At 40.1% G+C, this 27,915-nt stretch overlaps 1 protein-coding gene across 1 annotated transcript in view; it reads left to right on the top strand.

The window, feature by feature from the left end:
* Positions 1-27,915, top strand: part of CNTN2 (contactin 2) — an 88,885-nt gene that overhangs the window by 51,163 nt on the left and 9,807 nt on the right. The window contains exons 5-15 of the mRNA XM_040422180.1: positions 1,945-2,154; positions 3,783-3,885; positions 4,164-4,339; positions 5,301-5,437; positions 8,475-8,604; positions 9,374-9,524; positions 11,757-11,892; positions 13,444-13,608; positions 20,462-20,582; positions 22,392-22,550; positions 23,854-24,003. Of these exons, the coding sequence (XP_040278114.1) occupies positions 1,945-2,154; positions 3,783-3,885; positions 4,164-4,339; positions 5,301-5,437; positions 8,475-8,604; positions 9,374-9,524; positions 11,757-11,892; positions 13,444-13,608; positions 20,462-20,582; positions 22,392-22,550; positions 23,854-24,003 (1,638 nt within the window). The remainder of the gene's footprint in view (positions 1-1,944; positions 2,155-3,782; positions 3,886-4,163; positions 4,340-5,300; positions 5,438-8,474; positions 8,605-9,373; positions 9,525-11,756; positions 11,893-13,443; positions 13,609-20,461; positions 20,583-22,391; positions 22,551-23,853; positions 24,004-27,915) is intronic.

Raw genomic sequence — 27,915 nt, 5'->3', positions numbered from 1 at the left:
TCTGCAACTCTGCCTCATTACTCTGTAAAGAGCCGACACCTTCAGATTCATACTTTTTACCATTTATGTAATTGAAGAACATTTTAGGGTTAGTTTTACTCTCTTTGGCAATTAATCTCTTGGTCTTTAGGTTGACTGCTTTTATTTGTTTTTTACATATTATATATTTTTTTCATTATAGTTTTTCAGTGCTCCCTCGCTACCCTCCTGTTTTAGTGATTTAAATGCTTTCTTTTTGTCATTTATTGCTTTCTTTACAGTTCTATTTATCCACATTGTTTTTTTCTTGTTCCTTAACCTTTTATTCCCATAAGGTATGTACCTCTCACAATTAGATTTTAGGATGCTTGTAAAAATATCCCATTTTGTGGATGTATTTTTATTTTTGAGGACTTTGTCCCAGTTAGTTAGGCCTATGGCCTCTCTTAGTTGGCTAAATTTTGCTCTTTTGACGTTTAGTATTTTTGTTCCTCCCTGAAGAAACACTCTTTTGAATGACAATTGGAAGGTTATTACTTTATGGTCACTATTTCCCAGGTGTCCCCCAACCTGCACGTCTATTGTTCTGTCAGGTCTATTGATTAATACTAAGTCCAGTATGGCCATCCCTCTAGTCGGGTCCTGAACCAGTTGGGAAAGGTAATTATCTTTGGTTATTGCCAAGAACCTGTTTCCTTTATGAGATATATAGGTTTCAGTTTCCCAGTCTATATCTGGGTAGTTGAAGTCCCCCAAAATAACAACCTCATTATGATCTTCCGCCTCGTCTATCTAGTTTAGTAGTAGATTTTCTGTGGACTCTGGAATATTAGGTGGTTTACTCCTATTAGTATTTTATTTTTTGTTTTTGCCTCCATGTATTTCTACCCACAGTGACTCCACATGTTCATGTCCCTCACTTATATCTTCGCGGACTGTGGGCTTTAGACATGACCCCCTCGGGTTTTGACGATCCTTTCTAAACAGACTGTAACCTTGTACATTAACTGCCCAGTCATAGCTAGCGTCCAGCCATGTCTCAGTTATTCCCACTATGTCATATTTCTCCTCAAACATCACTAATTCCAGTTTTCCAGTTTTATTAGTCAGGCTTCTGGCATTGGTATACATATAATTGAGAGGTTTATGTATATTTTGTACCCTACACCTTTCCTTCTGAGCTGTTCTAGTCCCTCCTTCCATTCCCCCCCCCAGTCCCATTACCTCACCCCCGGTCTCTATCTGCACTATCTTCCTATCCTATAACGTAATTAACCTCCCCCAGTCCCTAGTTTAAACACTCCTCCAACCTTCTAGCCATCTTCTCCCCCAACACAGCTGCCTCTTTCCCATTGAGCTCCTGTAGCTACTGAGCACTAGTGCAAAAGTTATGGGTGCAGCCACATAGCGAGTTCACTGCAGATCTTGATGAAATCCACAGTAGCAAATTCTGCACCAAACCCAGTGGATTTCGGTGTAAAAAAACATTGAATTTGCTACAGAATTTGGCATGAAAACATTGTGAATTTGCTGCAGATCGTTGTGTGAAAAGATTGTGGATTTGCTGCAGATTCTGGTGTGGAAACACTGGATTTGCTGCAGATTTCAATGTGGAACCACTTTGAATTTGCTGCAGATTTTGATGTGGAAACACTGGATTTGCTGCAGATTTCGATGTGGAATCACTGTACTTGCTGTAGATTTCGATGTGAAAACACTGGATTTGCTGCAGATTTCAATGTGGAAGCACTCTGTATTTGCTGCAAATTTTGGTGTGGAAACACTGGATTTGCTGCTAGAATGAGTGGAGAATATGTAGGACATATTACATGACATTATCTATGGCAGCACTAACTGCCCAACCAATATATGGTATAGAGAATTCATGATCTCAGCTTATAAATTTCTCAGACGTGATTTAACTGATCTCTGGAAATATTTTACTTTTCTCTAAATGTCTTACAGGTTTGTCATACAGATGGCTACTGAATGAGTTTCCAGTGTTTCTGCCCACTGATAGCAGGCGATTTGTGTCTCAGGTGACTGGAAACTTGTACATTGCACAGATTGACGCCCAGGATGAAGGGGGATATTCCTGTCTGACCACCAGCCACATTGCATTTACAACCAAAAGTGTTTACAGCAGCTTTACTCAACTTAGTATTACTCCAGAAGGTTAGTTGTAGATCAGTGTATCAGCAAGGTCAACCATAAATCATGAATTAAAGGGATTGTGCGAGGGGCTGGGTTCACAGCTTAGTGTTATTACGGTTGGCTTTAACATTGATTATACACTATATGGACAAAAGTATTGGGACACACCTATTAATCATTGTGTTTCATTCAGTCCCATTACCACAGGTGTATAAATTCCAGGACCTAAAAACCTAGCACACGGAGTGAGAAGCACTCACATATTGCGCTCTCTCTCCTCGCCGATGATGGCAGAATTGAGACGGGCTTATAGGCTTCTGATGAGGCTGTCTCGTGCAGCAGGGAGAGGGAGCACAATATGTTAGTGCTTCTCTCACCTCATTCTAGAAATAGATGGGGATCTCAGCACTCAGATCCCCACTGATCAAGACTTTTATTAAATCTCTAAGACATATCAAATTTTGTGAAAAGTTAGTCACCCTTAAAGTATAAGAACCAAATTAAGTGTTGAATTAAAACTGGTGTAAAGTAGAACTGGCTTAGTTGACCATAGCAACCAATCAGATTCCAATTTTCATTTCCCTAAGGAACTGTGAAAAATGAGAGGTCGAATCTGATATGCTTTGCTATGAGCAACTAAGGCTACTTTCACCCTGGTGGCAGTCTCCGGCAGGTGAACAGCGTGCCGGATCCGTGCTGCCTCTAATGCACGCGTGCCACCGGAGGTCCGCTCCGGCCCCATTGACTATAATGGGGGTGGGCCAGAGTTCCGGCGGCAGCCCGGCAAACATGCCGAGAGGCGGCCGGAATAAAACTACGACATGTAGTTACTGTTCACCTGCCGGAGAAGGCTGCCGCCAGTGTGAAAGTAGCCTAAGCCAGTTTTCCTTTGCACCACATTTTATAAATCCACGCCCCCACCCATATGTTGATATACAGTACTTCATATACCTTTTTAATGGTTTACTACTGCAGAATGTATTCAGTATTGATGGAATGACCCTACATGACACCCTGGTGTTATTAGGTCAATGTGTATATCTTTATACTTACAGATATGAATATTCCAAGCCAAATTTTAAAATTAGCTCGAACATTTAAAATGTAACTATTTCTGGCCATTATATACCTTGTAAATGGCATTTTCTAAGCAGTTTTTCCCTTTGCAGTCTGTCTATAGTTCAAATACCCAGGACATTGTAAACCTCAGAAGCAGCAGAAGTAATGGAGGTCATTACACAGCAGAACTAAACTGTTTAGATGTAAATCCAGCAGTTAATTAAGACAGTAAATCACTTACGAACCAGCAGCGGTCTCTCTGTCAATATCTCTCCTTCTGCCACACTCTGCAGAAGCCCCTCCCTTCTCCTTCTCCATATACTTCTATTTAATCTGATCCTTCAGTGAGCAGGCAGCCTGTCTTCACTGAAGATGGATCTGGGCAGTGAAATTAATGGAGCAGAAGAGTTTCTTATGATCACCTTTACTATTTCTTTTTGAAAAAAATGATATACCAGTTAGGCTACTTTCCAATCTGCATTTTTAATTCAGGTTTTGAGATCCGGGAGATTATTAAACTAATAATATAATCAGTGTAATAAATGAGTTCAATAAATAATATAATTAAATATAGCTATTTTATCTTACAGCAGAACCACGGTTGTATGCTCCCAGTATTAAAGTGCGCTTCCCAGGGGAGACATATACTCTGTCCAGGCAGTCAGTTACATTGGAATGCTTTGCCTTTGGAAAGTAAGTAGCTTTAATTTTTTATGTGGAAACACATGGAAATGCCTGTTCTTAGATATTGATTTAATGGGAGTACAAGATAAACTGTGAAAGTCTTGTTCCATGGGCTCCACCTACATCTCCACTAGAATGTCATATTTACTCTTTACTGTTCTATATAGACATCTGTCATAAAGAGTATATCCACATATACTGTATATAAATATACCAGAGTGTATAAGGAAACTAGCCAGGACTGGTCTTATGTAGTGTTCTTTTACAACATGGAATATCACTTTTAGCCCAGTGCCTCGTATTCGATGGAGGAAGGTAGACACATCACAGCCCCCTCAGTGGTTTGCTTCAGACCCTATTCTGCATATTGAAAGTGTCAGCTTTGACGACGATGGAACCTATGAGTGTGAAGCTGAAAACTCTAAAGGCAGGGATACCTACCAAGGACGTGTGATAGTGCAAGGTAAGAGGTCAATTCTTGATTTTTCCATGAAATTAATGCCTCTATCATTTTTAAAATGAGAGTCAAGTTTCTCACATTTCTTGCTAGCCAGAAAATCAAACTTACAATAACTCTGGGAAAATGATCCATATTCCACTTTTAAATCTTTACCAAGCAATAACATTACCAACATCATTTGTCAACTAGTCTGATGTCAGATGAATTCATTTTTCTCCAGAATAGACCAGGGGTATTTCAAATTTTAGAAATATTAGGTATATTAGAATACAGCAGTGCCTGTATGAACGTCCAGCATGGATCCTTTCCCTTGTGTGTGGATTCATCAATAGTGTACCTACCATAGAGGCAGACCATACAACGGCTATGGGGCCTGGAGAGAGAAGGGGCCCGGTGCTGAACTGCTTCTCCTGTTGCCAACATAGATTCACTGCATTTTCCATCAGCTATCACTAGGGGGATCTCAGTACAAAGAGATTATGTACAGGTTCCATTCAAGGCAATAGTAACTGTCTAAATTCCTATCTGCTGAGCTCCCCCTAGTGGTGGCTGCAGGCAGACAGATCTGTAATATATAGTGGAAAGTGAAGCAGGAGATTTATCAATGTATTTATTCCACTTCCCTGGTGTAAATACATTGAGAAATATGGTCTTCAGAGTGAGCTGCATATTTATGAAGTACTTGTTGCACTTTTCCCTGATATAGAAGTTGTATAAAATGGATAAAAAGGAGGGCAACTTTTTTATTATAATTTTCTTTCATTAAAAAAAGTTGCACTTAATTAAAAAATCGTAACTTCATCAGAAATCCGGGGGCCTGTACTTTGCATTCGTAGAGTGTTTGAAGCATGCATACTGGGAACTAGGTGGGGTGGGGAGGGCCCATATTAAGTTTTGCTATGGGGTCCTATCGATCTGCATACTCCCCCTGGGTTTCATGTATTACTTTCTTTTTTCTTGACAGCACAACCAGAGTGGCTCCAAATTATCTCTGACACAGAGGCCAAAATTGGATCTGACCTTCTATGGAACTGTGCAGCATCAGGAAAACCTCGACCTACAATTCGCTGGTTGAAAGATGGAAAAGCATTGACATCACAGGTGAGGCAAACAAGATCAAAGACATGTTTCAATGGCTGCCTTCAGGCCAACCAGGTATGTATGAGGTATGTACATGTGGTATGTATGTAGACAGTGAAGTTCTGCTGAACAAACCACAGGAAATTTGGGGAGTGGTGTTATAGGAAGTGCTGGGAAATTTTCCAAAACTGAATTATATTCAGCTCAATTTATACTTTTTTTTTGCAATGAAGTCAGTAGGAAGAACATGTAAAAGGGTTGTTTCACTTCAGCAAATGGCATTTATCATGTAGACAAAGTTAACACCAGGCACTTACTAATGTATTGTGATTGTCCATATTGCCTCTCTGGTGGCTGAGACCGCGGGACCGCACATAGGCCAGCACTTTTTCCTATAGTGTACAAGCATGGCCACCGCTGCTGTATTGCAGGTTGGTCAAAACCATGTAAACCAGCAGTGTATAATGCAATGGAAAAATAAATCAAGCCAGCAAAGGAGGCAATATGGACAATCACAATACGTTACTATATGCCTGGTATTAACTTTGTCTACATGATAAATGTGCAACGTGCCGTCCCCCAGGGCTGATCATGTCGCAGGTTTCTAGGAATGCCGATTGGTGTGGTGCGGCCCTTAATAATTTCTGTGCGTGTAACGATGCTCCTACCTGGATACCTGAAATGAAAATTGCGGCACTCAGATACTGGATTATTGCGTACAAAACTTTTTTATTTTTTCATTTTGTCAAGCATTTAGCAGTGATTCATCCAAAACAGCCCAATTTTAGATCCTTGGTGCAAACAGTGGATTTGAGACCAGACGTTTCGGTCGTGACAGACCTTCATCAGTGGTCACATATTTTATCTGAAATAATACATGGTGCGAGACATAAGTTTGGCATCAAAAAAACTGAAAATACTTGTTCTTTTACATAAAAAAATGAAATTTTTTACATATATATATATACACAAATGTAGTTATCCAATATATTGTATAATATATAATTGACACTTAAGGGAACATGTTGCTGACGTCTCAGAGTGACGGAATGCATCAAGGCCGCACGATGCAGGTTATAGTTAGATGGATGTCCCATCATGATAAACAGCTACAATAAGGTAAATATAGGTCATGACAAAATGATGTAGCTACCAAATTATCTAATATATCCATCGTCATATCCAGCATAGTACAAAGCATAAATGTGGAGCGATGAGGTGATAACCTTCATGAAATGTGGCCCCTCCTATGGTATTGATGGTAAGTACGGTCTAGGTACATAGAGGGTCACAGTATATATTGTTAGTATTGACATCATAAATTATAATATGCAATGTGGCACGGAATGTATGAGTTGTAGCGTGCACCCACAACATGGTTTGTGAGGTATTGAGGCAATGCAATATTAGGTATACATATTATTACACGTAGTCTAAGGTATTGTGCATGTGTGTGCACGCCCCCATCCATACATGCGTGCCCCCGTACATGTGTTAGACAAGATCAATCAAAGTGGTGGATGTTAAATCCTGTAGGAGATCTCCTACAGGATTTAACATCCACCACTTTGATTGATCTTGTCTAACACATGTACAGTGGCACGCATGTATGGATGGGGGCGTGCACACACATGCACAATACCTTAGACTACGTGTAATAATATGTATACCTAATATTGCATTGCCTCAATACCTCACAAACCATGTTGTGGGTGCACGCTACAACTCATACATTCCGTGCCACATTGCATATTATAATTTATGATGTCAATACTAACAATATATACTGTGACCCTCTATGTACCTAGACCGTACTTACCATCAATACCATAGGAGGGGCCACATTTCATGAAGGTTATCACCTCATCGCTCCACATTTATGCTTTGTACTATGCTAGATATGACGATGGATATATTAGATAATTTGGTAGCTACATCATTTTGTCATGACCTATATTTACCTTATTGTAGCTGTTTATCATGATGGGACATCCATCTAACTATAACCTGCATCGTGCGGCCTTGATGCATTCCGTCACTCTGAGACGTCAGCAACATGTTCCCTTAAGTGTCAATTATATATTATACAATATATTGGATAACTACATTTGTGTATATATATATATGTAAAAAATTTCATTTTTTTATGTAAAAGAACAAGTATTTTCAGTTTTTTTTGATGCCAAACTTATGTCTCGCACCATGTATTATTTCAGATAAAATATGTGACCACTGATGAAGGTCTGTCACGACCGAAACGTCTGGTCTCAAATCCACTGTTTGCACCAAGGATCTAAAATTGGGCTGTTTTGGATGAATCACTGCTAAATGCTTGACAAAATGAAAAAATAAAAAAGTTTTGTACGCAATAATCCAGTATCTGAGTGCCGCAATTTTCATTTCATGTTTACTGACTGCTCGCAGTCCTTGATTGGCACCAGAGACAATTGATTGAGTGCGGTTCTTCACTCTACTACCTACCTGGATACCGTCACTCCCCATGGTTAGGCTCCGAAGCAATAAAGTAGAGTAATGGTGAAGGTGGACAAATAGTCTGCTTTAGTTTAGTCGCTGGACTTTAGGATTTTTCTGTACCTTTGGAGTACAGCCTTTGGCTGTTGACCCCCTCGCAATGCTGGTGAACCAGACATATGACATGTAATACAACAAATAACAGTTACATAGCAGAACAATTAATGCACAGTGTAAGAGGACCTGGAATAAATACACAGATGACACTAATGGTAGATCATTAGAGACCGTAGCAGGGTGTAGGAATGGTAATACCACACTGGGGTATTACAAATGCCATTTGCTGAAGTGAGACAACTCCTTAAAGAAAAACGCAAGAAAAGTGTGAGAATGGGCAAATTGCCATTTACAAAAGGCTACAAAAATTATTTTCACGCTCACATAACATCTTCCTGTTGTGGTAAAGTAGCCATTGTAACAGTATGCATAGCGTCATCTTTTAGAAAAACTGTGATATTGAGAAATGAATGAACGCAATATAAGATGAACATGCCCTTATAGGAAATATGTTTCCACCTTGGAACAGGCACGAATGGAAGTGAGCAACGGGCAGCTGAAAATCACCAATTTGGATCCACAAGACTCGGGCATGTACCAGTGTGTAGCAGGAAACAAGCATGGCACCATTTACACAGGCGCAGAGCTAACTGTTCAAAGTAAGAAATGGCAGATAACAATAACAGGACATTGACTAGGCGCTTCTTGACATTGCCATATTAAAAAGGGATAATCCGTTTAATATTAGCACTTTTTTTTCCTAATATCTCAGCAAGGAACTCATGCTTAAAGAGAGAGCATGAGAAACATTATTGTTGATATGCAGAAAACTACAAGAAAATGCATTGTGTTGCTCCAATGAGGCCACATATTCTTTAGCAATAAAGTAGGTTTATAAATGAATTATGCAATAATCATCTTGGCCACAAGATGGCGGTGTAATGTAGTATTAATTCTACTACTGCTAATAATAATAATGTACTGGTAGCAGTGGAGATTATTTCTCTCTCTGGTCTACTCATATTTCAAGAATGTATCTGATTAAGACTAAGAAACACTCCTGTGTGCACTACACTTGCTATGGCACACAATTTATTCCACTCTAAAGTTGTCCATACAGATAACTGTTAGCCAACAACCATTTTCTCTAACTCCCCCTAAGACCCTGTTTACATCTGTGTTGCAGCTTATGATTTGTCATACAATGGACACCAGCAGAACAGGAAGAACCCTAATAATTTAGGCTTGTTGAGTTATATCATGGCGTCCATCATTATAAAATAATTAGAAACTGAAGAGTACCACCCCATGAAAAACTAGTCTTAATGTATACATAGATTATACCTCCATTATACCTGCTGTATAGTCATGTCTACCTGTCTACCAAATAATACTTACCGTGTCCTTTTTTGTACCTTTGCCATGAAGCTATGGCCCCTGACTTCCGTCTGTCACCAGTGAAACCCCTGATTCCTGCAGCTCGTGGTGGAGAAATCACGATCCATTGTAACCCACGGGCTGCCCCAACCCCAGTCATCCTATGGAGTAAAGGGACTGAACTTCTACGCAACAGTAGCAGGTATGGAGGTAATGGATACCTCAAAAGCAAAGAGTAAAAATGTTTTCCAGGTAGAGAAAAAAATGTCTAGCCAGAATGCTGTGAAATAAAAAATACCCCACAGATCCCCCACCACTCCAACACCAGTAAATTGGTTTTATTGGTCACATGCCCCTGTGTTGACACATCATTACTGGATCAGGAAGGCAGGGACCAGGCATTATCGGAACAGGAGTGTCAGAGAATCCCTAGCATTCTAGGCAGTTTTATTTATCATTTTTGGACAGGATTTTTTTTTTTATGTAAAACACAATGGGACAGATTTACTAATACTGTCTAGAAGTGTAAACTTAGGGGGTAATGTATGAAAGGCTTTGCCCCAGAAAAATTTAGTGTTTTGTCGGTGGAGTAGGATTTGCGACAAATTTAACAGATGTTTTCCAAACTGAATAAAATTTTCAGCCAGATCATCTGCAACGTTTTAAAAAGTTGCAAAAAAAAAAAGGGACAAGCAACCAGTTCCCAGTAAAAACTGGAGTAAAAACTGACGGCACCCGTATAATAAATAAGATTAGGTTTAACAAAAAAATCTGTTAAACTGGAGCAGTGTCCATAGTAATTATAATATTTAATATATTATTTATTCATTTATAATGTATTAATTATTAATACAATTTATTTATTTAATTAATTAATTATAACGTGACAAATTACCTCCTGACCGCAAAACACAACGGTGACCACTCTATGCTCATCTCCTCGACCTCTCTGAAGCTTTTGACACTGTAGACCACCATCTCCTACTCACCATGCTCCAATCCATGTCCTCTCCTGGTTTTCTTCCTATGTGTCTGGCCGCTCTTTCAGTGTATCATTCGCTGGCTCTACTTCTTCTCCTCTCCCTCTTGCTGTTGGGGTTCCTCAGGGTTTAGTCCTAGGCCCTCTCCTCTTCTTTCTGTACACAGCCCTAATAGGAAAGAGCATCAGTAGATTTGGTCTCCAGTACCATCTCTATGCTGATGATACACAACTATACAAGTCATCCCCTGACATCACCCCTGCTGTATTACAGAACACCGGTGACTGTCTCTCCGCCGTCTCTAATATCATGTCTTCTCTCTATCTGAAACGAAATCTTTCAAAAACTGAACTTCTTGTGTTCTCTCCATTTACTAACCTACCAAGACCTGATATCTCCCTCTCAGTGTGCGACACCATCATCACTCCTAGTCAGCAGACCTGCTGTCTCGAGGTGACGTTTGACACTGATCTTTCCTTCACCCCCTACATCCAATCTCTCTCCCGCTCATGTCGCCTGCACCTGAAAAACATGTCTAGAATCCGCCCCTTTTCTGACTATGGAAACAATAAAAACTCTCATTGGTGCCCTGATCCATTCCCGCCTTGATTACTGTAACTCCCTTTTAATTGGCCTCCCCCTCACCAGACTTTCCCCTCTCCAATCTATTCTTAATGCAGCACCTATCTGTCCAACCACTACTCCGATGCCTCCACTCTGTGCCAGTCATTGCACTGGTTGACCGTACACTATAGAATCCAATTTAAACTGCTCGTCCTCACCCCCAAAGCTCTCCACAGTGTCGCACCCCCCTACATCCCTTCCCTCATCTCTGTCTACAACCCTACCCGTGCTCTCCATTCAGCCAATGACTTGCGACTGACTTCCACCATAATCCAAACCTCTCACTCCCGGCTCCAAGACTTCTCCCAAGCTGCACTGGTTCTCTGGAATGACCTACGCTAAGAAATCAGGCTAAATCACAACATACACAGTTTTAAGCACTCCCTAAAAACACATTTTTAAGGTGGCCTATCACATCCCCTGATCTAACTCCTCTCCATATATAGCCCATGTATAATTTCCTGAACCTGATCCTCCAGCAAACTCTCCACCGCACCCATGCACCCAGAAGCACTTCATATATTGGCTGCTGACTGGCTCATGCAGCTTTAAATCTGCTCCCCTATTCTCCCAAGATGGTTGGACCATTGAACAAAACAAGCACTTTTACCTTTTGTGTCACCCCTATCTCCTCATAGACTGTAAGCTCTTGCGAGCCGGGTCCTCATTCCTCTTGTTATAATTATAGACTTTTCTGTTGCTATGTTATTTATGACTGTTTGTACATGAACCTCTGAATTGTAAAGCGCTGCCGAATATGCTGGCGCTATATAAATAAAGATTATTATTATTATAATACAATTAGTGAATCTAATATCTTTTGTTAACAGGATCACAGTTACTTCTAATGGAACATTAATCTTGAAGAATATATCTCGTGCAGATGAAGGCAACTACACCTGTTTTGCAGAGAATATCATGGGAAAGTCCAACAGTACTGGCATCCTTAGTGTGCGGGGTGAGATGGCTAGATATATAAAATTACATGCAGTGCAATGCAACTCAGTCTGTCCAAGGATGTTTAAACAGGAAATTAAAAAATATCTACAGTACAGACCAAAGTTTGGTACCACACCTTCTCATTCAAGAGTTTTATTCATTTTCATGACTATGAAGGCATCAAAACTATGAATTAACACATGTGGAATTATATACATAACAAACAAGTGATGAAACAACAGAAAATTATGTCCTATTCTAGGTTCTTCAAAGTAGCCAACTTTTGCTTTGTACTGCTTTGCACACTCTGGCATTCTCTTGATGAGCTTCAACAGTCTTGAAGGAGACCCCAAAGATGCTTAGCACTTGTTGGCCCTTTTGCCTCTCACTTCTGCGGTCCAGCTCACCCCAAACCATCTCGATTGGGTTCAGGTCCGGTGACTGTGGAGGCCAGGTCATCTGGCGCAGCACCCCATCACTCTCCTTCATGGTCAAATAGCCCTTACTTTCAAAGTTTTCCCAATTTTTCAGCTGACTGACTGACCTTCATTTCTTAAAGTAATGATGGCCACTTGTTTTCTTACTTAGCTGCTTTTTTCTTGCCATATACATATTCTAAACAGTCTATTCAGTAGGGACTATCAGCTGTGTATCCACCTGACTTCTCCTCAACGAAACTGATGGTCCCAACCCCATTTATAGAATCCCACTTATTAAACCCCAAGAAATCCCACTTATTAAACCTGACAGGGCACACCTGTGAAGTGAAAACCATTTCAGGGGAATACCTCTTGAAGCTCATCAAGAGAATGCCAAGAGTGTGCAAAGCAGTAATCAAAGCAAAAGGTGGCTACTTTGAAGAACCTAGAATATGACATATTTTCAGTTGTTTCACACTTGTTTGTTATGTATATAATTCCACATGTGTTAATTCATAGTTTTGATGCCTTCAGTGTGAATCTACAAATTTTCATAGTCATGAAAATAAAGAAAACTCTTTGAATGAGAAGGATGTCCAAACTTTTGGTCTGTACTGTATATCAATAAGGCTAGTGGAAAATATACATAGAAAAACTGAAAAAAGACAAGCCCTTCTAGTTCAATGTATTATCTTGCAATGTTGATCCTGAAGAAGGCAAAACAAATCACAATAGGCAAAGACCAGTTTTTGTAGTACCAAGACATCCAAATTTTCCTTAGGGTACATTTTAACTTACAGGTCAAAAGGCAATGATAAAGAATAAACGATCTGGCATTGGAATTCCAACACTTTTCTAGTTTTTTTTCCATCAATTAATCAGCCACACTTGTAAACTTTGAAGCCCCAACCTCCATTTTTGGCACATTTATAGACTCAGGGGCTTCTTAAATGACGTTTACCCTAAATGCCATATTTCTTCAATGTATTTGTGAATGAAACTGTCATACATAGATACAATTTCCGCTGTGCCTTTTTTTGCTTAGTAACCATCTACATGACAATGTAGGATACTTTTGCTGCTTCATAAGACTAACATACAGTGCTTTCTGTTAAAGATGACAGAGGACCAACTATTTTTATTTTACAGATGCCACAAGAAATTACTTTGGGCCCCTTCAGGATCAGACATCAACGAGGGGGATAGTGATACACTGCAGTGCCATGCCTCCCATGATCCTACCATGGATCTCACCTTTACGTGGGAGCTGGATGGAATGCCCATAAACTTTGAGAAGGAGGAAGACATTATCAAAAGTTTCTGGGTGAGGGACACCTAACACTTACTTTCATATATCACAATCATGTCCTGATTTATGTATGTATACAATATGCTTATTCTATATCTACATGAACTGCATTAGGTTTCAGGCAACCTACAAAGAAGAAACTAGCCCAAAACAGTACCCATAAAATATAATAAAGCTTCATTGTGTATAAAAAAAAAAGTTTTTATTAAAAATCACATGATGCAAGGACAGGTGGCAGTAAAAGCATCCTCCAGAGACCACATCATTTACAAATGGGGGTGAATATGGAAAGGTGTGTATATTATAATGTATGGTCTGGACTACACCCACTGGGATAGTACCCTGTAAACAACAATAGCTATGAATAGTTCCAGAATAAATAGTAATAAACTGTGTTTAGACCAGAGTATAAAAAACTAATACCAATATTCAAACTCACCCATTTGCAATTGTGGTCAACGGTGGGCGCGACCCCAACGTGAGTTTCGGCGTACCTTTGTCTGGGGGTTTTCACCCATTTCACATAGATTTGCTTGATGGTGCTGGAATTTGGGGTCAATGGACAATTAATTTCCATAGGGACAAAATAGTGATGATGATGGTCTTGGTGCACAATCCTTATGAAAGACACAGTGAAATGGCAGCTGCACACAGTTGTTTATAGTTCCATTTTACCATTTCTATGGTGCAACAGGAGAACCCAGGTCCCCCATAGTTTAATGAGCCACAGAACCCTAAGGTTACCCAAGTTCAGCTTAGCAAAACCATAGGAACCAGGCATTGTGGCATCAATACATATGTTAACCCCTCCCATACCTTGACCTGCAGTGTACTTATGTTAAACCTTTTCCACTCCGACAAGAGTGCCAAGAAGCAAGCTCCTCCACAATCTCCAGCAGGAGTACCTCTGTAAAACATAGTCAAATTCTAGCTGAAATTTCTGGGACTGGAGAAAATCCTACAGTCACCTGCTCAGTGCCGCAGTTAGTGACCATTTGAGGTAGGTTAAGAAAACTCATCATGCATTCTGTCAGACTAATTATAGGACATTGTGAGTGAAATGGTGAAGTCTATGTTTAGTTAAAGGTTGGTTCCTAGTAAATTGATGATTTGTTCTACATTAATTCATATATTTTACATACAATACAGTATTTACTTTCAACCATGCTGTGTACCTACAGTTGAAACCAGAAGTTTACATACACTATATAAAAAGACACATATGCATTTTCTTCTCAATATCTGACATGAAATCAGAATAAACCTTTCCTGTTTTTGGTCAATTAGAATTACCATAATTATTATTTGCCAAATGCCAGAATAATGAGAGAGAGAGAGAGAGAGAGAGAGAGAGAGAATGTTTTAAGGCATTTTTATTACTTTCTGCAAAGTCAAAAGTTTACATACATTTCATTAATATTTGGTACCATTTCTCTTAAACTGTATGACTTGGGTCAAATGTTTTAGATATCCTTCCAAAAGCTTCTCACAATAGTTGGTCGGAATTTGGGCCCATTCCTCCTGACAAAACTGGTGTAACTGAGCCATGTTTGTTGGTCGCCTTGCTTGCACCAGCCTTTTCAGCTTTGCCCATAAATTTGTGATGGCCACGCCAAAACAATGACTTTGTTATCCTTAAGCCACTTTATAACCAGTTTGGCAGTATGCTTCGGGTCATTGTCCATTTGTAAGACCCATTTCTGCCCAAGGTTTAACTTCCTGGCTGATGTCTTGAGATGTTGCTTCAATATTTCCACATAATCTTCTTTCCTCATGATGCCATCTATTTTGTGAAGTGCACCAGTACCTCCTGCAGCAAAACAACCCCACAACATGATACTGCCATCCCCGTGTTTCACAGTTGGGATGGTGTTCCTAGGGTTCCAAGCTTCTCCCTTTTTCCTCCAAACGAAACGATGGTCATTATGGCCAAAAAGTTAATTTATTTTTTATTTTTATTAAATCATTTTTATTAATTTTCTTTATGACACAAAAAGAAGACAACGATAAAAACAATACCCTTTAGGGTGGATTTTACAATAACTCCCCTTTTAGTTTCGTCAGACCACAGGACATGTCTGCAAAAAATTTGGTCTTTGTTCCTGTGTGCATTTGCAAACATTAATCTGGCTTTTTTATGTTTCTTTTGGAGTAATGGCTTCTTCCTGGCAGAGTGGCCTTTCAGCCCATGTTGATACAGTACTAGTTTCACTGTGGATATTGACACAATCTTACCAGCTTCCGCAATCATCTTCACAAGGTCTTTTGCTTTTGTTCTTGGGTTGATATGAACATGTCGGACCAAAGCACGTTCATCTCTGGGACACAGAACCCGTCTCCTTCCTGAGCGGTATGATGGCTGGACATTTCCATTTTGTTTGTACTTGCAAATAATTGTTTGTACAGATGAACGAGGCACCTTCAGGTATCTTGAAATTGCATCCAAAGTTGAGCCAGACTTGTGCAAGTCCACAATTGTCTTCCTGATATCTTGGCTGATTTCTTTAGACTTTCCCATGATGCTACACAAAGAAGCAGTGTGTTTCAGGTGTGCATTTAAATACATCCACAGGTGTGTCTCTAATTAACTCAGATGTCGCCAACAAACAGAAGCTTCCAAACACATAGAAACATAGAAACATAGAATGTGTCGGCAGATAAGAACCATTTGGCCCATCCAGTCTGCCCAATATACTAAATACTATGGATAGCCCCTGGCCCTATCTTATATGAAGGATGGCCTTATGCCTATCCCATGCATGCTTAAACTCCTCCACTGTATTTGCAGCTACCGCTTCCTGCAGAAGGCTATTCCATGCATCCACTACTCTCTCAGTAAAGTAATACTTCCTGATATTACTTTTAAACCTTTGCCCCTCTAATTTAAAACTATGTCCTCTTGTAGCAGTTTTTCTTCTTTTAAATATTCTCTCCTCTTTTACTTTGTTGATTCCCTTTATGTATTTAAAAGTTTCTATCATATCCCCTCTGTCTCGTCTTTCTTCCAAGCTATACATGTTAAGTTCCTTTAATCTTTCCTGGTAAGTTTTATCCTGCAATCCATGTACCAGTTTAGTAGCTCTTCTCTGAACTCTCTCCAAAGTATCAATATCCTTCTGGAGATATTGGTCTCCAGTACTGAGCACAATACTCCAAATGAGGTCTCACTAGTGCTCTGTAGAGCGGCATGAGCACCTCCCTCTTTCTACTAGTAATGCCTCTCCCTATACACCCAAGCATTCTGCTAGCATTTCCTGCTGCTCTATGACATTGTCTGCCTGCCTTTAAGTCTTCTGAAATAATGACCCCTAAATCCCTTTCCTCAGATACTGAGGTAGGACTGTATCACTGATTTTATATTCTGCTCTTGGGTTTTTTACGGGCCCAGGTGCATTATCTTGCACTTATCAACATTAAATTTTAGTTGCCATATTTTTGACCATTCCTCTAGTTTTCCTAAGTCCTTTTCCATTTGGTGTATCCCTCCAGGAACATCAACCCTGTTACAAATCTTTGTGTCATCAGCAAAAAGACACACCTTACCATCGAGGCCTCTGCAATTTCGCTGATAAAGATATTAAACAATATGGGTCCCAGAACAGATCCCTGAGGTACACCACTGGTAACAAGACCTTGGTCTGAATATACTCCATTGACTACAACCCTCTGTTGCCTGTCCCTCAGCCACTGCCTAATCCATTCAACAATATGGGAGTCCAAGCCCAAAGACTGCACTTTATTGATAAGCTTTCTATGTGGGACAGTATCAAAAGCCTTACTAAAGTCTAGATAAGCGATGTCTACTGCACCTCCTCCATCTATTATTTTAGTCACCCAATCGAAAAAAATCAATAAGATTAGTTTGACATGATCTCCCTGAAGTAAACCCATGCTGTTTTTCATCTTTCATTCCATGGGATTTTAGATGTTCCACAATCCTCTCCTTAAGTATGGTTTCCATTAATTTCCCCACTATTGTGTCAGGCTTACTGGCCTATAGTTGCACCGATTCCTCCCTACTACCTTTCTTATGATGGGCACAACATTTGCTAATTTCCAATCTTCTGGACGACTCCTGTTGCCAGCGATTGGTTAAATAAATCTGTTAATGGTTTTGCTAGTTCAACGCTGAGCTCTTTTAATAGCTTTGGGTGTATCCCATCAGGCCCCTGTGACTTATTTGTATTAATTTTAGACAGCTGACTTAGAACCTCTTCCTCTGTAAAGACACATGCATCAAAAGATTCATTAGACTTCTTTCCTAACTGAGGTCCTTCTCCTTCATTTTCCTTTGTAAAAACTGAACAGAAATATTCATTGAGGCAGTCAGCTAGTTCTTTATCTTCTTCTATATACATTCCTTCTTTTGTTTTTAATTTGGTAATTCCTTGTTTTAGTTTCCTTTTTTCATTTATGTATCTGAAGAATGCCTTCTGGCCTTTTTTTCCTGACTGAGCTAATTTCTCTTCTGCCTGTGCTTTGGAAGCTCTTATAACTTGTTTGGCCTCTCTCTGCCTAATCTTATAAATTTGTCTGTCATCCTCGTTTTGTTTTTTTTTATAATTCCTAAATGCTATCTTTTTGTTTTTAATGATTTTGGCCACTTTCTGCTGAGTACCACAGTGGTCTCTTCCTTTTTTGCTTTTACTGACAAGCCTAATGCAATTTTCTGTTGCCTTCAATAGTGCCACTTTTAAGTAGTCCCATTTCTCCTGGACTCCAATGAAACTGTTCCAGTCTGATAGGGACTTGTATACCACTAATCTAATTTTAGAAAAGTCTGTTTTTCTAAAATCTAAAACTTTTGTTTTTGTGTGGTGTGACTCAGTCACTGTACTTATAGTAAACCACACTGACTGGTGATCACTAGATCCCAAGCTTTCCCCTACAGTAATATCAGATACCAAATTCCCATTTGTGAATACTAAATCTAAAATGGCCTCCTTCCGGGTTGGCTCCTCCACTACTTGCTGTAGAGATAATCCAGTAGGGAATTTAGAATATCTGTACTCCTGGCAGAACTAGCTATTTTGGTTTTCCAGTTTACATCTGGAAGATTGAAGTCTCCCATAATGATAACTTCCCCCTTCAATGTCATTTTAGCTATTTCCTCAACTAGTAGATCATCTAATTCTTTGACTTGGCTAGGTGGTCTATATATCACACCTACACGAGTTGCCTTATGATTATCAAGCTGCACGGTAACCCAAACTGACTCTAAATTGTTCTCACTAACTTGTATCAAATTAGATTTTAGGTTATCTTTCACATACAGGGCCACCCCTCCCCCCTTCTTGCCTTCTCTGTCTTTCCTGTATAGAGAGAACCCTGGTATTGATATATCCCAGTCATTACTCCCCTTGAACCACGTCTCAGTAACAGCCACTACATCTATATTCTCAGATGCCATTATAGCCTCAAGTTCATTGATTTTATTTCCTAGACTGCGAGCATTTGTAGACAAGACTCTGAGCTTGTCATTTCTTAACCTTTGTGCTACTGCCCTTTTCTGGCATTGTTTCGGGGGGCAGTTGGACTGCTGGATTATCACTCTTTTGCCCCCCTTTCCTAGTTTAAATGCTTCTTAGCAAATACCTGGAACTGTTCACCGAGGACATTCGTTCCTTGAGAGAAAGGTGCAAACCATCTTTCTTGTACAGTTCTTTTCCATTCCAACAAGAGCTAACATGAGACACAAAGCCAAACCCTTGGTTCAGACACCATTCACCAAGCCATACATTGAATTCCTTAATGCGCATCTTCCTGTCATGCTGAAGGTTATGCACAGGCAAAACTGCAGAGAATGAAACAGTTGATGCAACCTCCTGTATATCCTTTCCAAGTGTGTGAAAAGCTTCTTTCACCTTTGAAACCTCATTGCAAGCCAGATCGTTTGTCCCAAGATGGAGAATAACATCCACTTCCCTTTCCTGCTTTGCTTGCCTAACAATATTAACGATCCGTCGTCTATCCCTGCTAGCGGTAGCACCAGGGAGACATCTCACAACACCACTCTCCTCAAACTTCACACCTCTTATGATGGAATCGCCCACCAACAGCTGCTTACTATCAATCCTCGCCTTCTCCTTTTTGTCTTTGGCTGCAGTCTTGCATACTTTAGGCATGGGAGATGATTGTTTCTCACCCACTGTGCTTGAGCCATCCTCCATGTTGCTCTTGCACTCTGAAAGTGCTGCAAATGAATTATGGAGAGCCACAGACTGTGGGACATGCCTTCTATCCACAACTCTCAGTCTACCAGAACCTACAGTAACCCATCTCCCTATTCTAGGGGGCCTCTGTGGCAGTGGCATTGCAATGTTCTCAGCCTGAGTTTGTTTAGTGGTTAATTTAAAAACCTCATATTTCAAAAAGGTAATTTCCTGCTGCATTATGGAGAGCTGTCTACAGATCAGACAGTATCCAAACCTCTGAAGAGTGGAACCTGAAATAAAAGCACAACAATTCCTGCACAGAACCAGGTCTGCCATTGTGGAGGGTTATAACTTAACACCATCATATCGGCAGTACAGAATAGTCTAAAAGCATAGTAATCTTAGTGTATGCAAACTTTTGACATTGCAGAAAGTAATAAACATGCCTTAAAACATTCTCTCTCTCATTATTCTGACATTTGACAAATAATAATAATTATGGTAATCCTAATTGACCAAAAACAGGAAAGGTTTATTCTGATTTCATGTCAGATATTGAGAAAAACATGCATATGTGTCTTTTTATATAGCGTATGTAAACTTCTGGTTTCAACTGTACATATGTGGCCAGAATGACCAACTATATAAACTGTAATGTCTGAATGGCTTACCTTGTATTACACTGATGGCAACACTTGCACCCCTTTTTGCAGGATGAATCAGTTGGGGACCTTCACATTATTAATACTAAATTAAGGCATGCTGGGAAATACAGATGTACAGCTCAGACTGTGGTGGACCGAGCCTCAGCTTCTGCTTCTCTCCTTGTGCGAGGTAAGCATGGTGTTTGCATTTTTGATGTTTCTTTAGCAGAGGATCGGTAAGGCTACCATGGGCCCTGGATGTTGAAGAATGTGGGACCCTCCACAAGTCTAACACTAGATAGATACGATAACAGAACCAAGCTTACTACATACAGTAGATATGATAACAGGATCACGCTTACTACATAGATATGCAACATAGGGCACAACCTTAACATGCAGGCCTTGCGGGACAGTGTCTGTGTCTCAATAACCAAAATCAGGGAGCCTGGCCAGTGGCAGTGCAGTCACAGACTGCTTCTCATTGATATGATGTCTGTTAAGATGGTGGGTGGTATGGGCAGTCATGGGGCTCGCTGGAGATTTGCGCTCCGGGCAGCCTTCCAAATCCCCAATATTGTAATATTCCACTGCTTTTTAGCAATATAATTAAAGGGTTTTATGAGACTTTACATCCTCTGGATAGGTCATCAGTATCTGATCAGTGGGGGTCTGACACCTGGAACCCCCGCCGATCAGCTGTTTGAGAAGGCACCGGCCCTCCAAAGAGTGCCACAGCCTTCTCCCTGCTCACCAAGCACAGCGCTGTACATTTGATAGTAGCTATGCTTGGTATTGCAGCTCAGCCTCATTCAATTCAATGGGGCTGAGCTCCGCCTAGGCCAGTGATGGCTAACCTCCGGCACTCCAGCTGTGGTGAAATTACGACTCCCGGCATGCTCTATTCACTTCTATGGATTTCTGAGAACAGCCAAGCAAGTGTATATCTTGGGAGTTGTAGTTTTATTAGAGCTGGAGTGCCGGAGGTTTAGACATCACTGTCCTTGGCCACGTGAACGAGGAATGTGATATCACATGGCCTACGGAAAGCTTAAAGAAGTCCGCTGTGCTACTGCGAGTGCTGGTGCCTTTTCAAACTGCTAATTGGCAGGGGTCCTGGGTGTCGGACACCCACTGATCAGATACTGATGACCTAACTTGAGGATATGTCATCAGTAATAAAGTCTCGGAAAACCAGTTTAAGTTATATAATTTTCCAATAGACTTTATTTATCACTTCTTAATGATTTTAAAGATCTCTGCTTGCAGTCACTCAGTGAGAAACGTCATTGTTTACTTGTAGTAGATACAAATCTGTCCTGGCCATATAACGGACACACAGTCGCACTGTTCTTTACTATAATGTTATCATAGCTATGTTTGTCCATCACATGACCAGAACAGATTTGTATCTACTGGAGGTTTTAATAGGTTCCTATTGAATGACAGCATTATACTGGAGAATTGTATAACTTTTAATTACACAATGAATAAGCTCTATCTGCAGAACCCAAATACTCTGTTAAATATGATGCATCAAGAGCTATAGCAATATAAGTGAACCTTCTTCCTAGTAGATGCCTCCTAATTAGAAATAACTCTTTACATGTGTCATCAAGATCATATCATGGGTACTTGAAGACTGGTGTTCAGAAATAATGTTCAACTTACCTTAAAACAGGTTTTTATTTACTGTTCGAATTTCCCTCCAGCTTTCCTAATTACAGTGGAACTCCACATTTAACCTAGTTTAAATTTATATTAGTGAAACTATATGGAACACATGGAGAATAAATAGCTACTAAGCTCTGAATAAAGCAAACTGTTTTTCTATTACAAATTTTACACAAATATTGGCCAAGTTTGGATATTTTTACCTCACAAGATAAAACCAGATGTTTGTTTTAAAGACCTTTACAATATGCGCTCACTGATTAAATAGGTTTAGAATATATACTTGTTATGATGTACAGAACATATATGTGGTTGCTTCATTTAGGCCCCCCTGGACCTCCAGGAGGTGTGGTTGCAAGAAATGCAAAGGAAACAAGTATCCAATTGAGCTGGAGTCGAGGGTTTGATAATCATAACCCAATCAGTCGTTATACAGTGGAGGTGAAGGAGCCAGAAATGGAAGAGTGGAAAACGGCTCGGACAGGTCAGTGTAACTAGGTGATTTTAGAAGTGGAAAGCTTGATCTTCACAACCCTGGCTGCAGGGTGACTCCAGTCGCCAGCAATTTCAGGCAAATTGAAAAATTTATACCTGTCTCAGGTTGTGTGTGTGACTTTCAGAGTACAATAACTCAGCTTTTATCCACAATTAGGCCAGGTTTACATCACCGTTTATTTTTCCATTCTTTTGGTTCATCAGAAGAACAGAAAAATTAAGAAAAAAACAGATCTTGTATTTTAAGCATCCATTATGCTCATTTATGCACATTTGGCTCGATGTACCCATAGACTATAATTGGGCAAACATAGCATACCACACTTTTCTGTCCTGCAAAAAAGTATAGAAATGTATACATTGCATGGAATAAGAGACGAATGGAAACATAAGACAATATGTTTCCATCCATTAAGCATATCTTTTTTTATCCAGATACTTCCTACTTCCTTTGATACATTTCAAATCTTTAAAAAACAGACTCAAATGTATTGAAAGGTATGCATATCTGTCAAACCTATACATTAAACAAAGATGGCTAACCACAAAATCCCATAAGTTTCTGTACATTTTTTACTCTATGTCTAAATTTATTCACTTGTGCAATAAAAGCAAGAGTACAGTAAAAACGAGATGTGAACAAGCCTTTAAGCAGATGAACTTAATGAAAATTGATGGCCTTTTCAGCAGCTATGTAACTACCATTCGTACCCATTCCTGGTGGGATTTAGCTTCAGAACTTCGATACCTACTAAGAAATATCCAGCTATTTTATGATCACCTCCAACACTTTTCTGTGCTTCTCAATCTCTTTAGACTAGATCGTGGCACCTGTGTAATGGTTACGGTATTTCCGGTGACTGATAGAAAACATCTTAGCTGTGCTCCATCTCTTCTCACTCCACTCAGATTACCTCATACCCTCCCTCCTGTCACCCTTTCTCTTCCTTCCATTAAATAATCCCCCTGATGCTTTTCTTCTCAGAAATTTGAGCCATCTGTTCCTGAACCTGGATATTACCATTTGTCGGACATAATGACATATTTTTTGGTCTGGTTTATTACTCAGAGTGATGTTACCTATGTTTATCCATTACTTGTCTTGGTGTTCAAGTATGAAAATCAGCAGACAATATAGCCTATATGCAACTGAGGCTAGAACAAGCATTTAGAAAATATTACTTTGTAAATCAGGATTACACCTCGTCTTGCCATTTTCCCAATATATTTAAGGATTTAAAACTTTTCTTTGGTTTATCTATGTGAACTTGCAATGTCCCTTCTGTATATAGATCCTGCCACTGTGGAGGGAAATGCAGAATCAGCTTTAGTGGTGGGACTCACACCATGGACTGACTATCAGTTCCGAGTTGTGGCTAGCAATATTTTAGGAGCTGGAGAACCCAGTTTTCCGTCAGCCATAATAAGAACAAAAGAGGCAGGTGAGTAAATGAATGCAATCTTTCCTATGTTCTGCACTGGTATACTATTGGCTATGAATGGATACACCTAGTATCGAATCATTTGTTCCACATTATTGTATAATATCTGCTTAGTTATATTAAAGGTGATATCCAACTTTTTAATACTGATGGCCTTTTCCATCACACCCCTACCAATCTAATATTGATGGCCTGTCCTGAGGATAGGTCATCAGTATGGGTATGTTCACACCAGCACAAGTCATTTCCACTCTTCTTTTAGAAGAGCAGAACAACAAAATAACGGAAGTGCCGCAGTTCGTCCGCAGATGTGGGTCTAAATATTTAAAGGGAACCTGTCACCGGGATTTTGTGTATAGAGCTGAGGACATGGGTTGTTAGATGGCCGCTAGCACATCCGCAATACCCAGTCCCCATAGCTCTGTGTGCTTTTATTGTGTAAAAAACCCGATTTGATACATATGCAAATTAACCTGAGATGAGTCCTGTCCCCGACTCATCTCACGTACAGGACTCCTCTCAGGTTAATTTGCATATGTATCAAATCATTTTTTTTTACACAATAAAAGCACACAGAGCTATGGGGACTGGGTATTGCGGATGTGCTAGCGGCCATCTAGCAACCCATGTCCTCAGCTCTATACACAAAATCCCGGTGACAGGTTCCCTTTAAAGGATATGTATACCTTTGATCACAATATTGTGTTATTGCTTTGTATTTAAGAAGCACTCTCGCAAAAAAAAAAAAGATATAATGTAAGAGAATAGAAGGTGAGAGAATAGAAATTTTGGTGGTGGTGATTCTTTAATTATGCCATAAAAACATTTTTAAATTGATATTAATTAAACAAGTGTTTTGGCTTCTATTCATCTAATCAGAATTCAGCTAGATGATCACTTAATGGAGAGAGAGGGACAAGAGAAGAGCGTTAAGCATCTCTGATGGATTTAGCAGTGAAAATCATTCTGCAGTATGCTATGTGCTAAAATACATGCAAGCTGCAGAAGTCAAACGCCACAAAATGAAAGCCAAATGGAATTTTGTAATGGAATAATTGATGCAATGCAATAAAAAATGGTCATCAAATATGTACCTTTAACGAATGGTCAGATTTATGTGTGTAATTATACTCTTTTTCCGCCATTAATATATTGAAAAATATGCCTATAAATGCCTTGCACCATTTTTTCCAACACTGGTGCAACTTAGCTAAGAAAATTTTGTAGTCACTTTCTAAAGCTAGAAAACAATGTGTGAAAACAATGTCTTGTCTGCCCTGAACCAGTAGATTCATCAACAAGGTGTGCTCCAAGTTATATTTCATGTAAGGTATAACAAAAAATATAATCAGAAGCATAACTTGAAATTTCAGTGCTCTGATGCTAAATTTGTAATAGAGACCCAAGTTAGACGGGGATAATGCGTACAGTGATGTCACAAAACAGGAAAATCAAAAACACAGTAATCTCACAGTACATAGATATTAAACATTAAAGAAATAGTACATAGGAAAGAGCTATAGGAGACAATGAGGTCACAGTTTGGGAATAATGCTAGCAATGAGGCCACAAGAAAGAGATAATGTCACAGAACAGTGATACTATTCCACTATTAGGGCACATAAATCTAAAGACGTCACAGAAGAAAATGCCCTTAAAATATAACCTTTATTGTATACTATAATAAAAGATAGAAAAATCCCTCAAAAATATGATATAAATCAATAAGTAAATCCGCCTATCCAGGCGTGATTGGTTAATTAACAAAAGTTACCTCTACCAATGATACACATATATATAGTGTGCAAGTGCCACCTCCCGTATCTCTTCATGAGCGCTGCTGCTTTGCCATAGACATAGCAGCAGCGAGCATGATAGGTCATCAATATTAAAAGCCCAGAGAACTGCTTTAATAAAAGCCTATCAATAAATTTTATATATATATACACTGCTCAAAAAAATAAAGGGAACACTTAAACAACACAATGTAACTCCAAGTCAATCACACTTCTGTGAAATCAAAACTGTCCACTTAGGAAGCAACACTGAGTGACAATCAATTTCACATGCTGTTGTGCAAATGGGATAGACAACAGGTGGAAGTTATAGGCAATTAGCAAGACACCCCCAATAAAGGAGTGGTTCTGCAGGTGGTAACCACAGACCACTTCTCAGTTCCTATGCTTCCTGGCTGATGTTTTGGTCACTTTTGAATGCTGTCGGTGCTTTCACTCTAGTGGTAGCATGAGACGGAGTCTACAACCCACACAAGTGGCTCAGGTAGTGCAGCTTATCCAGGATGGCACATCAATGCGAGCTGTGGCAAGAAGGTTTGCTGTGTCTGTCAGCGTAGTGTCCAGAGCATGGAGGCGCTACCAGGAGACAGGCCAGTACATCAGGAGACGTGGAGGAGGCCGTAGGAAGGCAACAACCCAGCAGCAGGACCGCTACCTCCGCCTTTGTGCAAGGAGGAACAGGAGGAGCACTGCCAGAGCCCTGCAAAATGACCTCCAGCAGGCCACAAATGTGCATGTGTCTGCTCAAACGGTCAGAAACAGACTCCATGAGGGTGATATAAGGGCCCGACGTCCACAGGTGGGGGTTGTGCTTACAGCCCAACACCGTGCAGGACGTTTGGCATTTGCCAGAGAACACCAAGATTGGCAAATTCGCCACTGGCGCCCTGTGCTCTTCACCGATGAAAGCAGGTTCCCACTGAGCACATGTGACAGACGTGACAGAGTCTGGAGACGCCGTGGAGAACGTTCTGCTGCCTGCAACATCCTTCAGCATGATCGGTTTGGCATTGGGTCAGTAATGGTGGGGGGTGGCATTTCTTTGGAGGGCCGCACAGCCCTCCATGTGCTCGCTAGAGGTAGCCTGACTGCCATTAGGTACCGAGATGAGATCCTCAGACCCATTGTGAGACCATATGCTGGTGCGGTTGGCCCTGGGTTCCTCCTAATGCAAGACAATGCTAGACCTCATGTGGCTGGAGTGTGTCAGCAGTTCCTGCAAGACGAAGGCATTGATGCTATGGACTGGCCCGCCCGTTCCCCAGACCTGAATCCAATTGAGCACATCTGGGACATCATGTCTCGCTCTATCCACCAATGTCACGTTGCACCACAAACTGTCCAGGAGTTGGCAGATGCTTTAGTCCAGGTCTGGGAGGAGATCCCTCAGGAGACCGCCCGCCACCTCATCAGGAGCATGCACAGGCGTTATAGGGAGGTCATACAGGCATGTGGGGGCCACACTACTGAGCCTCATTTTGACTTGTTTTAAGGACATTACTTTAAAGTTGGATCAGCCTGTAGTGTGTTTTTCCACTTTAATTTTGAGTGTGACTCCAAATACAGACCTCAATGGGTTAAAAAATTTGATTTCCATTTTTTTATTTTTGTGTGATTTTGTTGTCAGCACATTCAACTATGTAAAGAACAAAGTATTTCAGAAAAATATTTAAGTAATTCAGATCTAGGATGTGTTATTTTTGTGTTCCCTTTATTTTTTTGAGCAGTGTATATATAGATAAGTGTGGGTAAGTAGGAGATCACAGGGCACCCAATACATAACAGACAAATAAAAATAGCCTCATAATACAAAGGATAAAGCACACAAAGTGATGTCACAGTTCAGAGGTAAAAAGACAATGGGGCTTATTTACGAACCATAGTATGTTTTTGTAACTTTTTTTGTCTCTATGTCAATTCTGTAAGAGTTAAATTTTCTAAATGAAAACTCCAGATTAGACCTGGATTATGGCACATTTATTATCTGCAACTTTTCCAAATGTCGCTAAAATGTTGCATATCACGCCAGGCAAACCCCTGGTCTACTTTTACACCTAAGGGTGTAAACAACACTACACTCACGCCACATATATTAATATGGTGCACCAGTTCATAA

Source organism: Bufo bufo, chromosome 3 (assembly GCF_905171765.1).
Source record: "Bufo bufo chromosome 3, aBufBuf1.1, whole genome shotgun sequence".
NCBI lineage: Eukaryota > Metazoa > Chordata > Amphibia > Anura > Bufonidae > Bufo > Bufo bufo.
This window is presented reverse-complemented; position numbering and strand designations above follow the sequence as displayed.